Below are 17,995 nucleotides of genomic sequence, written 5' to 3' on the forward strand. Positions count from 1 at the left end.
AAAAGACAGAGTGTGGCAGATAACTTACAGCACCACATTTCTTAGTTACCTTTTGTTATCATAATGACAATGGATTGCAATGGACTGTATAAGGACAAAGCTAGAGAGAGAAGTTATTCACTTAATACCACATTTAAGCTGCCTTTAGTTAGAGTAATGAACAGGATCAGACCACCACAGGCACTGTTAACTAGTCATGGGAGCTTATTAATTCAGTGTGCAGTTTTAACGCAACTAGACAGACATTTCTTTCCTGACTCCCTCATCCTCACAGTATTGACCGAGTGCTCCCTATGAGGCAGAAGCAAGAAGAGTTCCCAACAGCGCTCCAGGTGCATTCACAATCTCCCTGTTCTCTGGGACTTTGCAGGTGAGTTCCTGTCCCCATCCAGCAGCTGAGACTGGAGGCTCAAAAACAGTATAAACTTAACTAGGTAGGCAAAGCAGAGTCATTTCCAAATGCTAGGGAATGATTGCCTTCACGCACATGGGTATCTTTTGGTCCTATAGCAATTTACTCAGAGATAAAACATTCCATCTCGGTGGGAAGCTTCTTATGACTCAGGGTGTTTTAAAATAAGATGACATCCTATCTTACAAGGACGATCCTTAGAACTGTCTTCTGCAAGTCTTCTGGGGCAAGTAGAAGTTTATCACATCTCCTCAGGAAAAGTGCCACACAGCACTTTGTGTCTATATTTCTGTGAGTCAGTATCTACCTCTTCATACCAGGCCTAAACAGGAACCCAGCTTCTGAGTTTTCAAAACAGGAAAACAATTATTAAAGCAGTATTCAAATAAAATAACTGGACAGGTGTAGGCTAAAATGTGCTCAGTGGTTAGTGAAGGAAGATTTCCCCCTTCACTATGCTTCTCTGTACCATAAAAGGATACTGCTATCAGGAGTCAAAATAACATGTCAGGAAGTCTTCCAATACCTTACATCACTAACACCATGTCTTCCACATTTCATGCTGACAGTCTTCCTGCCATACCCAGAGGATGTGTTTAATTGAGACTACTAAGACTTTTTGATTGAGAATCCTATGTCCAGCAGAAGCAACTGGGCCAAGGCTGAGGAAATAAACATTACCAACAACGCAATTAGTAACTTCTACCTGAGTCAGATCAACACAGAATGCAGAAGGAAAACACTGGCAAACAAAACACACACACACACACACACACACACACACACGCGCACACACACACACACACACACACACACACACACACAGAGAGAGAGAGAGAGAGAGAGAGAAAGAGAGAGAGAGAGAGGGAGAGGGAGAGGGAGAGGGAGAGGGAGAGGGAGCAAGCACACATTTGTCAATGTTTTTAGCTGTGATATAATCTTCCAACACCTGATATCTTGCAATTATTGTTTGACAATACTGCTGCCTCAGCGCTGGGACACTTCTACATGAAGGATCCAAAAACTGGTTAAGGTCCTAGACTACAAAGAGGCTCCCATAAAGAAATCCAAATGTCTGATTTCCGTACTTCCTTTAAGACTTACTGTCAGTTATTTCACTTACAAGCTCTTAATACACACTTGACACCTACCTGAGAGGTCTACCTTTCCTATCCCTACCATTCTTAGCGTTTTCTATTAGAGAACACATTATTTGTATGATTTGAATGAGATGGCTCCCACAGACTCATGTATTTGAATGCTTGGTCCCAGTTGGTAAGACTGATGGGAAGGACTAGGGGATGTGGCGCGGGGGGGGGGGGGGGGTGTCAGTGTGGGTAGGTTGGAAGTCCAAAGCCCCTCTCATTTCCAGTGTGTCCTGCTTGTGGATGAGGACATCAGCCCTCAGCTACTACACTGGAGCCTGCCTACTGCCATGCTTCCTGTTATGTGCATTGCCCCTCTGAAACTCCCAAGTCCCCAATAAATCCTTTCTTCTGCAAGTAGCCTTGGTCATGGTGCTTTATCACAGCAATAGAAAAATAATTAAGCCAATCTGTAAAAAGATATTATACTTGAAATAAAGATGAAGGATAAAAGAGGTGAATTCTTAACCACTTTGTTTCATAAAATCACAATAGAACCATACACACCACCTCCTATGGTCAGATAGAGTATCTATATTACTCCTCAAAAGTTAACAAGAAAATAGAGGTGGTAACAGGAAATACAAGTGGTAGGTTATGAGTCAAGACATGGGCCCAGTGCCAGTGAAACCACTTTAACAATGATCAGCACACCTTTATTCTCAGCTCTGAGAATGCCTGAGAGTCATTACAGAGGCATGGACTTGTCACCAGCTCCTTTACATCTTGTTATATACTCAGACCAAAACTCTAGAAATAAAGCTAAGGAACTGAAATGTCCAATCTCTTGACTCAAGGGCAACCCTAACCCATTACGTTATATTTCAACTTGTTCTTTAAGCAGTGACAAGATTTCAATGCTGTATTAGTGATGTTTTTAAAGTGGTATTTCCTCTAAAACTTAAAAATACAATAAAGCTGCTAAATAGACAATGAGTAAGAAATATGAAATCAGATATTTACAGACATATTTACGAGCTATACTACATCACTACTTCATATTTTATTCATTTGAAGTAGTTTGCTTTAATCAGAAAGCTGCTTTTAAGACACACTAGTCTACCTTTATGACTTCATATAATTTACAACCATTTTCAAGTAAAAAGGAAAAGATGTATATTAATCTAGATTGGTCAAATTAGAAGATTAACTCCTAGTCAGGTGAGGTGGCACATGACTTTGGCCCCAGCAGAGGCAGATGGATCTCTCTGAGTTTAAGGCCACCCTGGTCTACAAAGTAAATTCCAGGACAGCTAGGGTTACAGAAAGAAACTTTGTCTCCCAAATGAAGGAAGGAAGGAAGGAAGGAAGGAAGGAAGGAAGGAAAGAGAGAAAGAAAGAAAGAAAGAAAGAAAGAAAGAGAGAGAGAGAGAGAGAGAGAGAGAGAGAAAGAAAGACTGACTGACCTACCTACCTCCTGGCAGATATTGTTCTACTATCTGAAGTAAACAGTTAAAAAAGATATAAAGAGGCCAGTTTTTAATATATAATTTTATTAAATACTATATAATGGAAGTACGTTCTTAGTAATATTTCTCCGAAAAACTCATGCCTCATTCTGTAAAGCTGGTCAAGGACCCATGATGGTGGGTAGGTGATGGGTCCTAGGAGGAAAACTATCACCACTGTTTTTCTATGGTCACACTACCAAAATTGCTTTCTAAATACTATTTCTTTTTAAGATATTGAAAAAATTGTATGTGTTTCAGTGTTTGTAAGCATGTATGTGCACCACATGCATGCAGTGTCCATGGAGAGCAAAATAAGGCATCAGATCCCCTGACCCTGGAGTTACAGACCATCATAAACGTGAACCATCATATAGGTGGCTAGGAATAGAGTAGTAGCAAGTGCTCTGAACTGCTGAGCCATCTCTCCAGCACCAATACTCATTTTTGTACCGATAGATTACTAGCTGTGCCCCATCTTCCTCAGAAAAGCCTCTTACTGCAGCTGGCAGGGCTAATGCAGAAACCCATAACTGGTCAAAGTGTCAAGAACAAATGATAGTAGAACACTCATCCTTAAAAGGCACAGCTATTACCACCGCTTTAAGGACCATCACAGAGGGATGAGGAGAAGAGAATGGAGCAGGAGTGATTTAACAAAAAGATGTCTTCTAGACACGGCATTCCCACCGCGCTCAACTCACTATAGCTGCATTCATCTTCAAAATTCCTACAAACACTGGGGCCATCGCCATTTCACCACGGATAAGACGGGATTCCACCTCCCCCAGTAGGACTATGGTAATTGTTGGTGGTTGAGACAGGGAGTGTCATTTTCTTCAGTGGTGGAACCACAGGTAAGTTGCCTTTGCTCCATAATCGCCCACCCACACTCAAGCAACTCCAACTACACTCAGTAGGCCACACACACACACACACACACACACACACACACACACACACACACACACGCAATCATGGAAGAGGGAGAATTGTTGGGAAGAGGGGAATTGTTGAGAAGGACTCTAGTGGAATAGGGAAGGTGATAAGAAAGAGAAATAGGTGAGAATAACCAAAATTCATTATGTGTATGAAACTGTCACTAATAAAATAAAATTTTAAATCTCTCCTACAGTATCACTTAACAATGTAGACTTCAGATGAGATTTTTACCACGGAGGTAAACTGCAGACAGTCAAACCCCAAAGTTAGTTTCACAGCTCTTGAATTGGGCTGGGGTGAGGCTCATGGTCAACTCAATCCTCCTCAACAGATAAGACAATTAACACCTCAAGAGCAGTGACTAAATGACTTTTAAACTATGAGAAGAACTAATTAATATTAAGATTCAAATTCTTACTAACTTTTATTTCTAGCACTTCCCTAACTCCCTAACAAATAAAATCCAAATCTATGCTGATAAGATTATTATTATTATTTTCCAGTTTATCACTGCCCCTTGAACAGATAAGTTCTAACAATTTCCACACCCATTAGAGATACTGTTTGAGTCATTTTTTTCCTTCTTTACCTCCTCCCAGTCCGACTCAAGTACATGGGTCTCCATGAGGTAAGAGAATGGTCCAGAATGTACAGTGCTCAATATAGTAGCCATTTGCCTTAAATGTAGCTACTCTGACTGGGGAGTACAAGTTTTATTTAATTTTAGTGAATGTTTATGTTCAGCACAACTTGATAACTATAACTTCAGCCATTTTAGTTACTTTCTATAAGTGAAATAAGACACTAATGCTAAAGCCAAAAGGCAAAAACTCTTATGATTTCTAAAGACATTTCTCTAAAAATTTTTAAGTTCAATTATCAAAGGTCTCCTTCTGGAATATGATCATCCTAAGAACAATCATTTGCATTTTACCAGGAAGCCCAGTTTACTTAGTTTTTAAAAAGCAAACACTACAATGTTCTTCCTAGGGAGTTTCCTGGGTCTTTTTCAATGGTTTTTTTCTCTATTATTGTCTTGTCTTAAACATTTAAAATTAAGAGCAACTATATTATGTAATTAATTCTACATGATGATAAAATCATTGGCTGGAGAAATTGAAGAGCTCTCTGCCACAATGTAAGCAAGGACTTGCAAAGCACTGAGGATTTTTCCCAGTCCTTACAGAGAAAACTAAGACAGATCCAGAACATTACATAAAACCGCCAAGGCAGCAGGCTTTCCTTTCCTTCTTGAACGAAGCTATGTGAACCTCTCATTCAAATGCACTGAAGACCATGAGTTTTTACATTTTTTTTCTAAATTAATAATGAACAGTTAATGGATTGCTAGCTTCTTCAGGATCAATTCTGATGTCTGACCATGTCAGGAAAAGAGACAGCGAGAATTCTTGAAAAACAACAAAACACATAAGTACTCAATTCATATAAAAGATTAATTATGCTTTAAAAAGACACAACCCCTTTTCTTTACTACAGTGAAGACTAAAAATTACCTTGTGCATTTCTCACTTCAAGATAATGCTCAAATTCTTCTTTCACAGTGAGCTGGAGATTTCCCACTGAAAAATGGTTTGTTTGTTATAGATGTCTATAGCTGTATCTCTCAACTTTAACATACATTTAAGCCATTCAAGTGCACTCACTCTTACACTGCAGGCTCTGACTCAGTAGTCCTTAAGTGAGAGCACTCAACACTCACCCACGCTTCTGAGAAGCAAGGTCTATGGCCTGCCTGTACCAATCACCTTGGGCATCTCTCTTGGCTTTTGGGATTCTAAGTGTACACAGCCCCTTTCTCTAAGTGAAGCACAGGCTTCCTGAAAACAGGGCATGTACCTCAAGCACCTTTATCTCTCTCAGAGCAAATGGCAAACAGGAACTCAGATGACAATGCTATGGAAAGATGTAAACAGAGCTCCTACAGCCTGGGATGAAGGCAGTTTCTCTCTTCAGAATCAAAGGCAGACAGACTAACACAGTTGCTTTTAATTACTTCCTTGGTTAGATGAAACAGCAGAGTGATAGTCCATGTAGTCCATGTTGGAAAAGCTGTGGTTATGCATGTTCTTCTCGACCTAGAAAATCAGGTGAATGGTGTAGTCCTATAACTTGCTAAGTAAAAAGTTAGCAGAGTTTTTTTTTTGTTTGTTTGTTTGTTTTTGTTTTTGTTTTTTTTTTTAGGAAAGTACAAACCAAATGTCTACCATTAGGGGAAGACTATCCTTTCTGAAAGCAAGGTTCAACAAATAAAAATTACAGAATTATAAAACCCAATCTGTTTATCTTATAGACTTACATTTTTTGTTTATATTATTTATCCAAGATTATAGTGTTCAGTAAATGGGAGAGCTGAGACTTGCATGTAGATGCCCTGACATCCATTTTTCACATGAACAAACACCTTCAATTGTTCTTTACAGCTTGTTGGAACATTTATTTTGAATCACTGGAAGTGTTATCGAGTTTTTAAAACAAGGGTATATGCTATGAACAGAAAAGATTCAGGGCTAGGGAGGCAGCTCAGAAATTGAAGTGAGAACCTGAATAAACCCCAGAATCCACAAAGAAACAGCACATGATAGCAATCCCTGCACTGCGAAGGTGAAGACGAAAGGGACCCTGGCTCACTGTGGGACAGCCTAGCCTCCTTGGCAGGATTCAGGCCAGGGAGAAGACCCTACCTCAAAAACAGAGAAGTGGATGGCTGAGAAATGACAACTAAGCTACCCTCTGGCCCCCCACATACACGTGGGTGTGTGTGAAAGATTCAACTTCATTTATAACCAAAGAATTGTAAATTCACATTAGTTTTTTTTTCTCTTATTAAATTGACACATTTGCATGATCCATGAAATACAGTTACAGGCTATATTTTGAGATTTGGAATGAATGTCTTTCAATGTATACCTTTTGTACATTTTAAAACTCTGTAAAACAAAATAACCAATAACCTAAGTATCTTGACAAAAGGTGAAGTAAATAAATCACAGCACATCTAAAGACTGAGCTACCAGAAAGGTATTCAATACCATGGCATACTGTTTCAAAGCTTTCTGTAACTGTGGCAATGAATATCTTCTCTAAGGCTTTTACAAATATTAGCCCACCAGACATATTACTAAATTCAGATTTATATTTTTCAGAAGTGTATTTCAGCACCTTTTTTTAAAGGTTTATTTATTTTACTTATATGAGTACACTATAGCTGTCTTCTGACATACCAGAAAAGGGCATTGGATCCCATTACAGATGGTTGTGAGCCACCATGTGGTTGCTGGGAATTGAACTCAGGGCCTTTGGAAGGGCAGTCAGTGCTCTTAACCGCTGAGCCATCTCTCCAGCCCCTATTTCGCACCTCTTATCCTTAGGTACACCATACAGTCTGACCCAGATATAAGAGTCAGTGTCTGTGTACTCATATGCACATGTGCACTCTGTGTGCATATTTGTGTGTATGTGCATGTGATAGAGAACTGGAAGAACATTAACTGTATAGTAGCAAGACATTTCACACAGAAAGAATATGCAAATCGTCCGTACACAATAAGAAAAACTTCAAACACCTATTAAACACCTATTAAAAGAAACAAGTTAAATGAAATACCAGTGAGAAATACCTACTCTGAGGCCTATTCTGAGAAGACCATAGCCAACTTTTACACAGTTGGCAAGAATGGTGGCATTCATGACATCCAGCAGCATGCACAAAGTTGCAAGTACCGTCCATTTCCTTTTGACCACTGGCAACCTCACTTCACTTCCAGGAATCTATCTCTAAGGCACACTATCCAAACTGTATATGTATAAGCTAATGTTTACAGAACTATTTGTAACAGCAGAAAAAAAAAGAAACAACAGTAATCTGAGAACACTACACAGTGGAGCACAAGCAGTTAAGGACCTAAGTTCAATCCCCAAAACCCCCATAAAAAGTCAAGTGTTGGCATCGTAAACCTGGTCAAGAGCCAGTGGCTGGGAAGGTCATAGGCTCCCCAGCCAGTCAGCTTAGTCTAATGAGTAAGCTCCAAAAAATAATGTTTTACTAAATGGACATGCCAGACTGTCTTCTGATACTCTGGTTTATACCCATAGCTTTGCGCTGCTCCTAGCCCTCCTCAGAAAAGGTCCTTAAAGCTGAAGGCAGCAGTTAATGCAGAGGCTCATAGCTAGTCTAAGTACCCATCACAGATGATAGTGGGGTAGCAGTCAGTTCTACATGTTTAACTATGACATCTATTGTCCTCTCCAAAGATCAGGAAACATTGGGGAAGATGGATGGAAGGATTGTAGGAACAGAAGAATAAGGTTAGGTATGCCACGAAGAGATGTCAAACTCAAGAATTAAAGAACTCACTGCAGCCATGGTAACCTGCCCAAGGCAGAGTCTACCAGCATTCCCTCAGGGCTGGGGGAGGCTTCACTGCCCCATGAGGGACCACTAGTGGCTAATGACCGCTAGGGAAGGAGTATCATTTTCATTAGTGGTGTACCCATCAAAAAGTAGCCCAAGTTCATTCAAGCAACCTTAAACTCAGTGAGTTATATCACACACACACACACACACACACACACACACACACACACACACACACTTTTTAAAAGGCATTTTATTTGAAATTTCTTGGGAAGAAGGGTTTCAGCAGAAAAAAGACAGGAGATGGGATTGGATAATTTAGATAGCAATGTATGGTTTGCCCTGGAGTTATCTGTATTTTGACACTAATTCCACTGCCCCAAGGACAGCTGCCTAGTATTTACTCAGGAATCAGGTGACTTCACCAGAACCTTCTCCCCATTGAATTTGTAAAATACAGGTGAGGGGCAGGTACAGGATAGAAGGAGGCCTGTCATTGGAGGAGAAGGAAGGATGGGCGGGAGACAAGTTTGAAGGAAGAGGAGGAGACTGGAACGGAAAGGAGGAGACAGGAGGGAGAGAGAGAGAAGCCGTGACAGGACAATATGGCGGGTGACTTAAGATTCCATGCTGTACCTTTACAGGTTGTTACAAATGTTCTTAAGGGGTGGATGGTACTGGGCTTTGTATGTTTAGGTGGGCGATTATATCTTATCAATTGGGTCAAAGATTATTGTGTTGTGTGTTCTTTTATGTGATGGTTTGAGTGTAGGAAAGTGTGCGGTGGCTGGAGACACTGGGCCACTGCAGCAGGAGTTGGGATGTGTTTCTGCCAAGATATCTAGCAGATATCTTGGGGTACCGTAGTGCCGGACCTAATGGGATAAAAGCCAACCATACTTTTTATTATTTTTTTATATTTTTACGACAACAGAAATGACTGGAACATACTATACATACACATATATGAAACTGTCAAAAAATAATTAAATTAAAATTCTTTAAACTATTGGTCGTGTGGAGGTTTGGTGCTCAAGTGCAGGTTGAGCAGGAGTGGGTGAGCAGGTGGAACACCCTCACAGAGGCAAAGGGGAGGGGAGGTGACGGAGGGATTGCAGAGGGGTAACCAGGAAGGGGGATATCATTTGAAATGTAAACAAATAAAATGATTAATTTAAAAAAATTCTTTAAGCTAAATTAAAGTTTAAAAGTCAGACATGGTAACACAACTTTATAATCCCAGCATTGGGAAGGTGGAGACTAGGATTCTGTGGTCAGTTAGCCTAGTGTAACTAGTAAGTTCCAAACAAGTGAGAGATGCTGTCTCAAAAACCAAGCTAGACAATATGTGAAGTCTCTTTGACCTCCTGATTGCACATGCACATGTACATGCACATGCACACAAATGCAGAACAATTCTACCTCAACACCTGTAAGATAAAACTTGAAGCTGGAAAGGTATTTTTATAATTTTAAAGGAAAAAGTATGAATAATATACATAGTTTTAGTCAAACTAGAAAAGCACATAGACAGACATAAAAGCAAATACATTAGTTTTTAAAAAGAAATGGCCATAAAAGTAAAAAAAAAAAAATACTAAGCCTTCTTACATCAGGAGGCATAAGAGACAGACAAAACTTAGAATTATCTTAACACATTTTGTCTGGCTTTGAAGATCATAAGTTTTATATGATTATGAAGTAAATATTAAGTTTTCAAAATCTTGACTTGAAAGATAAATAGGCAAATTTAGCAATGCATACTAAGCATTTTGTGGTTGAAAAACCACAAAGATTGAGTACAGATTTCTATTAATAAGTACAATGGAGAAACATCAAAACCATATTAAGAGGCTACAATTAGTGATACCAAGAATGTGAGATGTTCCATATCTATATCTAAATTACCACGGGAAAAATTATATGGGAGAGGAAGCTACAGACTTAAAACATCCTAGACTGGAGGCTGCTCAGTGGTGCAGTATGTGCTTAGGACGCTCAGGGCCCTGGGCTCAATTTCAGGAATCCGAAAGTTTCATAGGAGACATATAAACCAACTAGCATGCATGGAACTCATGTGGTTCCAACTTGATGGATCAGTTTTTGAAAACAGACACAATTAGGAATACTCAAACACCAAGTAGTATCTGAATGCATTTATAAGTATCACAATAGTGTTTTGGGGGGAAATTAAACTCGTGCCTGGACTCTATGAGATATGACTGGTATATAGCCCAGGCAACTTTGTGTTGTTGCTTATTTGTCTGTTCTGGTGATTGGGACAGAATTCAGGATACCACTGAACTGTGTTTTATTAAAACTATCCCAACTAATTTTAAAGAGCAGCCCCATAGTGTAATCCATGGATATGGGAAAAGTAATATAAAAAGGATAAATAACCCTGCTATGAACCTAATTACGTGCTTCCAATAGCATTTTTTTTGAAGACTGAACACCTTTATTGTTGACATTAATAACTAAAACTGACACTTATAAAAATCTTAAAAATTAAATTCAGCAGATTCTCCAAGTGTTTACTTAGCTTTCTCATTAGCTTCCTAAATAGGTAATGTTTTCTTGGCTTCCTATACATTTAGAAAAGTAAACCAAAAGCAACAATAACAAAGGTATTGACTTATAGAAGCACAGGACTTCCGGGCCAGTAACAACCTAGAATCCTTGAACATAATAATCAAGAGATTAGTGAGATGGCATCTTCAATAAAACAGCTGGAATAAAGGGTTAAAAATCTCGAAAGCTCAGTTAACTCAGGATATTTGACACAACTCAATTCTGATTCAGCCACCTCTCTCTTATCTCACATTTTCAAAACTTATATGCAACCAGCACGGAGAGACTATGGCTAGGAAACAGTTTAGCAGAAAAGAATCTTCTTCGGTTCTCAATCAACCTATCTCTGATACAAAGTACAAAAGGGCCAATTAGCACTTAATGGAAGAGTCATCACACTGAGTATCTGTGGTTAGCTGCCCATGCAGAAAGGCTTTTAAAGCATAGAGTGATATTTTCCCCCTAGAATACTTTCAAGATCAGGGAAAGACTTGTCACCTGCCTCCTGAAATTTAGTGTTATAATTCCAGCTATTATTTTATGACCCCTATGAATTTAAGGTGTTAGTAGCTCTTTAAAACTGAGGTGCAGAGTGCTTCTTACAATGGTAAAAGGACATATGGATGTTCAGAGCCAACCACTTAAGGGGAAAATGATAACCTAAGCTAAATGGGAACTGGAGTTTTCTATGTCTCCCTGGGAAAGGCATCCCGCTGAAGCCTGAAGGGAACCCAGAGGATTATTCATTAGACAGGTTCCGTCACTGTGACTGAATTAGTAGTCAGACAAGCTACGTGGTGCTGAGATTAGACCAATGTTCTCTGAGTATTTGCTAAACTAGTTTAAAATTATTAGAACTAAGTAAGCAAATACTGTGTTCAGATTGAATCTGATTTGACTTGTACTTCTGGTTTCTGAGAACTTTTCTGAGGCTTTGCTTTCCAGACCATTAATCTTCACAGAAGTTCCCTAAAATGGCTTCTATGCTTCTTCTAGTCCTATCGTCTACCTTGGCTTAGGGAGATAAAAATATACAATAGGTTTTTAACTAAACTTTAGGAAAATGTAGACTTTATTTGAGAAGAAATCTTCACTTAGATATTTAACAGGATTGGTAAATTCTCTAGAAAAAAGTATGCATTATTTCAATATAGATGTTCTCATTCTTAAACTTAGCTCTGTCGACATTTTCCTACTCAAATCTTTTAACGTTTCAATTTCTTAAGAATTTTGATCTTTGAACTTCTCAGTCACCTAAAAATAATTTCTAACTGACAACTCTTTTTAATGCTTTAGTCTTTAGGAAAAGATTAATAATTAGTGTGCTTAAGAAGTATATGGCTATTGCAACAGTTCTAGAAGGTGCCACAGTACAGAGAGAGAGAGAGAGAGAGAGAGAGAGAGAGAGAGAGAGAGAGAGAGACCCCTATAAGTAATTTACTGCTGTATACTTTCAAGTGCTAATATGTGGCCTCGTTTATACACAACTGTAGCCTTCAGAAGTATTTTCACTTCATTTAGTTTACACCATTTTATTTTGAAATAAAAGAGTATTATATATAGCTTTTAAAAAATGGCTTTCAAGTCATAATGAGAATGAAAAGTATTTTAAGCACAGACTTTAAACTTTGAATGTGATACGGGGGAATACACACTACAAATTAAGAAATCTATTTCTAGACTCAGTTTTGCCTGTAACCAACTACACAGCTTCTTGCAAGTTAATTATTATTCTTAAGCTGTGAAGAAAGTAATTTATATTCAATGATTCTAATCTTAGCTTTCTAAGAATCTACCACAATTCAAGTGTTCTCAAATACTGTCATAACAGCCCCATTAAACTTTTCTCATGTTCACATATAGAGTTAGACCTTCCGTTTTTGTCTCAATTTGACCTTAAGAAGAGGCCAAGTAAGTCTCATACTCAAGACAGACTTCAGATGAAGACCTGGGGAAAGATTCTTTTCTAAGATGGGATGATGTCGTGCAGGTTGAGAAGCCCCGAGCACCTAGGTATGTAGAAGAGCTGATTATTCTCAAGTCCAGAGCACTGACAAAGATTGATGTATGCTTCTAGGGAGTATAGGTTGCAACAGTGCTTGCAGGAGGACCTAGCAGAGCCTGTCAGATAATCACACACTCCACCTTTTCAAATTCCTATTCTCCCAGTCGACACCAAACCACTCTCCAGTTCCGGGTTTCCAACCAATCACATGAAGCCACAACAGAGGGCTTTGCCTCTGTTTCAAGGATCCAGAGAGAGATTCACACGACCCCAACACCTGTCGGCTTCACACCCTTCTCAGTGTAGGAGAAAACATTAGCTGTATCCTTGGTCCCTTAGGATTCTGGTGCCTCAAGCAGGTCCTCAACGTCCACAAAACTCAAACGAATTCCAGGGGCCTCAGCGGTGACCTCCCACGTATCACTCCCCCAAGGCGAATTCTCCTATTTGCAGGTTCCAAGCCCTGACTGTGGTTTCGCAGGCCTCGTGGACCGCAGGCTTAAGAAGCCAAAAGAACAGCGAAAGTGAAGGCAGTGCTCCGGGATGCACGCCTCTCCAGCGGAGGAGAGTCGAGGCAACCAGGGGCTGCACCGTTCTCCCTCGCGAAGGGCGGGAGGCGGTCAGGGAGGGTTTGTCATCCCCACATACACTCACCAGGAGTAGCAAGGAGCATCTGAGGTCTGGTAAAGACAGGAAGACGGTAGGATTCATGGTAACGATGGGGTCGACGGCGGGGTCAGGAGGTGGCTGCTGGGACTGGACCGGGCTAGAAAAGGGCTGGGCTCCGGGGCCGGCGGCAGCGGCACCTCGTCCTCTCGACCCGGAGCTCCAGCGGCGAACACCCGGGACAACTTCCAGAGAGGCCTCTCACGCCCTCACTTCCGGGTCCTGCCCATCTCTAGGCACGTCGGGAAATGTAGTCCACATTGCTCTCACTGACCATGTCATAGGAGAGCTGGAACTCTCTTTCCCAGTAAGCCCCGTGCCCAGGACAGCCGAGCCATCTGTGCGCGGGGCTCTTCGGGATTGGAAGGGGCCGCGTACCTCTGTGCCTCCGGAGACCGGAACTACAATTCCCAGAGGGTTGTGCGGCCGGGAGCCTCAGGCTGCTTCTTCAGAGCTCCTGGGCTCTAGGGTCCTGGGGTCTGTTCCTGTGGGCAAAGTGGCCTGACTTGGCGGGAGGCGCGGCCCAGTGAGGGTTGTACCTCCTAGGGCGGCCCCGGGACGCCAGTTTTGGAGGCAGGGGTGAGTAGGAAGCGGTCCAGCACCGGCGGCTCGGGTAGCTGGAGAGCACCGCCCAGGGCCGCTACAGCGTTTTCTTGGCCCGCCTGCTCTGAGGTGTGGCCTGATCCTCCATCCCTGGCCTCCAAGCTGCTGCCTCTTCTTTCCGCGCTACTTCCTTCGTTATATAAGGAGAATCACCACTGCGGCTTCAGTCAATGACTTATCCAGGGTTGTTTCAGAGGGTCTGTGAAAGGAAAAGGGATGGGAAAGCATGTTGTAAACTATAAAGCACAGTGCCTAAGTGACAGTGACCACTTCTTACAGTACAATTACGAATTAACCAAGCAGTAAAGGATTTTAACCTGGTGTCTGGTAGCTTTCCAGAATCTTCTATGAACATCCAGCTAGATTCATGTGCCCGGAAAGTTAGCCACATCATCATTACCTAGCACCCAGGAGGCATTCTGCATTTGTGGTTCTCCCTACGCCAGGTCTTTGCTTCAGCCTTCCTGCTCCCGGTGGTGGCCTTACCTAACTCTTTCTCTTTCTGGTTTGCCATCTCAAGTGCCACTATGTCAGGCATTTGATTCCCCTGATATCTGTTACATTCACCAAATCTTTCATCTTAACAAGAATTGCTTTTTCTGTGTGTGAGCTCAGCACCACTACTTTTGCATAGTCATAATTAGAGCGTTTATTGCACAGGCTTATTTTATAATTATTTAATGATGATGATACACTTTAAAACACTAACAAAGTGGTTTTGATTTCTTTCTATAAAAAATTATTTATTGAGGGAGAACAGCAAGAATAATAGCATTTCTGCTAAATGGGGAGGATGAGAAAGAAGAGAAAAGGAGTGGAAGAGGAAGAAGACAACGACAAAGACAACGATGACAGCGACAAAGCAGCAGCAGCACCTAAAGGAACAGCTTTCCCAGGGAGACAAAATTAAAGTGAAGTGGAGCCAAGACTTAAACCCACTACTTCCATATCAATGTAACATTCACTGCATTCTCTGACTGATCCCAAGTTTTGTTAAAATACGAAATTGAAGAACAGTAGGATTCATTGTGGTGGTACATGCTTGTACTCCCAGCACAAGCCAAGAGGCCGAAGTGGAAGGATCAGGAGTTTAAAGCCAGCGTGGGCTACATAAAAAGTTAACAGGCAACTTAGTCTTTAAGTTACAAGACTCTGCTTGAAAAAAAAAATGGAGAAGAAAAAAAAGAAAAGAAATGAAGGAAGAAAAGAATAGAATTCATTAATCACTGACGCTAAACTTTGATCTGACTTACCCTTTGGACTTAGGACTCACCCTATGACACTTCATTCAATAAACTTTCACTTAGCACCAGCTGAATACCTATTACTGTGCTAACTGCTAAAATTATGGTTAAGCATGTATAGTTATTATAAGGATAGATATAACTTCAAAGTATTGGATAAGCTTTTTTGTGGTCTGGCATGCCAAAAACTTTACTTTGAATCCACAATGATGGATTTCAAACAGTGCTTTAATAGTTGGTACTCCACTTGTTAACTAGAGGAGTATAGTTAACCTTTTTAATTTTTAATCTTTACAAAAATCTAAAGGCACACCAATGATCATTAACAAAACTGGACCGGGAACTCAAATGCAGTCTTCCTACTATCTTTTACCTCAATTCTTCTCTCAAGTGACTTTGCTACAATCCTGCATATGACACTTTTGTTCTAACATGACAGACACGCTCAGACAAAACAAGTGTCCCACAACAGTGTCTTCTGTATTTTTGCCAGCATCTTAACATTATCAACAAATTAAATGAAAAGCTAACTTTTACCATAATTTAGCATTTTCTAAATTAGAACAACAATTCAGTAATCCTCCTCAGTTGTGAAAAAACTCTGTCAGAATCATATGCAAGCATGTTTGAGTCTTTCTATGATGTTAGATTTTAGTGAATGACAATAAATTGACAAAGTGTAATGGTTCCAATGGTAGCCTTTTGTTAGTTAATCCCACCTTTGGTAATCTGGCCAGGGCAACTGCTGGGTTTTTGTTTGTTTTGTCTTTTTATTCCCTCAATTACTATTATTAACTTGTATCAAAACAACACACAGTAAATATGCAAATATGTGGTTTATAGAGTAAATACAACATAAAGGAGCTTTGACAGTGCAAGAAGTTTCAGAAGTGGGCTGATTAAAAAAAAATTTAGGCATATTATCTTGATAAGTAACAACCCTGAAATAGCTTTAGAGCAAGCTGTTGACTGTTCAAATCAGACCACAAGAGAATCAGGGTGGAGGGCAAAGATATAGTCCACTGCAGAAACAAGAGAACAGAACCAGATTAGAGTAAGAACAGTCTAGACAGATTCAGGTCTAGACAGACTAGCAGGTAGATGGGCAGATAGCAGTGTCAAGTAGGCCAAGTCAACATCCAGGGACCCAGCTGACCCTCAAGGATAGTTGAGAACTATGCCTGCCAGTCTTTGATGCACACATACACTAGAACTCAGAAGATAGTTTACTGGGGGCCATTGCCCCTGCATTGCTAGGTGTCTTCCACTCCATGGTGAAGAAGTTACAGCCCATCCTTGGTCTGACATGTCCAATAAGTCCTTGGGGCTGGCTTCCTTGGTATGATTTTAATTCGGTCATATCCTTCCATGGTCTTAGTATACCTTGAAAAGTGTATAGGATGCCACTCCCTCTGTTCTTAGGAGTAAGTCATTTATCGACCTGTGCTTCAAGGGTGGTTGCTGGGCAGGAGTTAGAGTTTACTTCCATCCAGGAACACGGTCATCATCTACCCTCAAAACAGAGTGCAAAAGTAGCTAATAAAGTGCAGTGTCTCGGAGCAAGGCACAGGCTGAAAACCCTCTTTTCCACAATAAGGAGTAACTTAAAGGACACTATCTAACCTCCACAAGTATTGTATGGAACCACGTTACCTTAGAATGTATTAATCTTAGAAGTCACTGTGACTTTTAAACTCCATGCCTAATGGAAATGTCTTCTTTTCTCATTCCTTGAGAAAGATCTCTAAGGAACCCAATTTTCTCATCTATAGTTAAGCAAGTTGTACAAAAGCCATCTAATTTGCTGTGTCAGCAGTTGTAGAAGTAGGAGTGAGTTTTTAAGTCCTATTTAAATGTCTATAATAACTCACATTTGACACTGATAAGACAGGTTTTAGAAGTGTTTTCTGCTTGTACTCAAGGTCTCAATTTCTGTTTCAGGTCACTAGGGTTGTGGAGAAAACTATGAACATATCAGAGAATGTGCTCTCTACGGGGTCCTCATTAGCATCTCAGGTTCATGCCGCTGCAGTTAATGGAGATAAAGGTGCCCTTCAGAGACTCATTGTTGGTAAGTAGTCCCCTGTAAACTTAGATGCTGTACTTGGTGGGGTAAAGTTGTCTGCCCCACAAGCATGAGGACCCGAGCTGAGATCCCTAGCACATGCAGAAGCCAGTGTGGTACATCAGCAATGCCAGTGCTGATGGGAGGCAGACAGAAGGATCTTTTCAACTCAAACTGTCAGCCTGGCAGAATTAATGAGCTCAAGTGCCTGTGCCGTAACTCAGCAAGTAAAGGTACTCGCTGCCAAGCCTCATGACTTGAGTTGGATTCCTGAGACCCACCTCGTGGAAGGAGAAAAACAACTCATGCAAGTTGTCCTCTGACTGCCACATGGGCACTCTAACACACACACACACACACACACACACACACACACACACACAAACACATTCACACACAGACATACAAACACATACACATACACACACATACACACATACACAAATACACACACACATACACACATACACACACATGCAAATACATACACATACACACACATACACATACACACACATA

The 17,995-nt window shown here is 40.6% G+C and overlaps 2 protein-coding genes across 8 annotated transcripts in view; one reads left to right on the forward strand and one right to left on the reverse strand.

The window, feature by feature from the left end:
* Positions 1-13,682, reverse strand: part of Erp44 (endoplasmic reticulum protein 44) — a 92,963-nt gene extending 79,281 nt beyond the window's left edge. Inside the window, exon 1 of the mRNA NM_001008317.2 lies at positions 13,553-13,682. Coding sequence (NP_001008318.1) covers positions 13,553-13,609 — 57 coding nt within the window. The 5' untranslated portion in view covers positions 13,610-13,682. The remainder of the gene's footprint in view (positions 1-13,552) is intronic.
* Positions 13,683-13,985: 303 nt separating this feature from the next.
* The window catches only part of Invs (inversin), a 152,845-nt gene continuing 148,835 nt past the window's right edge, over positions 13,986-17,995 (forward strand). For 6 of the 7 annotated variants that reach the window (XM_039109855.2, XM_039109856.2, XM_039109857.2 and 3 more), the window contains exons 1-2: positions 14,005-14,143; positions 17,353-17,482. In XM_039109855.2, the coding sequence (XP_038965783.1) occupies positions 17,377-17,482 (106 nt within the window). In that variant the 5' untranslated portion in view covers positions 14,005-14,143; positions 17,353-17,376. Of the gene's footprint in view, positions 14,144-17,352; positions 17,483-17,995 lie in introns of all 7 variants that reach the window. The other variant, NM_001107932.2, reaches the window with a different exon arrangement.

This window comes from Rattus norvegicus, chromosome 5 (genome assembly GCF_036323735.1).
Source record: "Rattus norvegicus strain BN/NHsdMcwi chromosome 5, GRCr8, whole genome shotgun sequence".
NCBI lineage: Eukaryota > Metazoa > Chordata > Mammalia > Rodentia > Muridae > Rattus > Rattus norvegicus.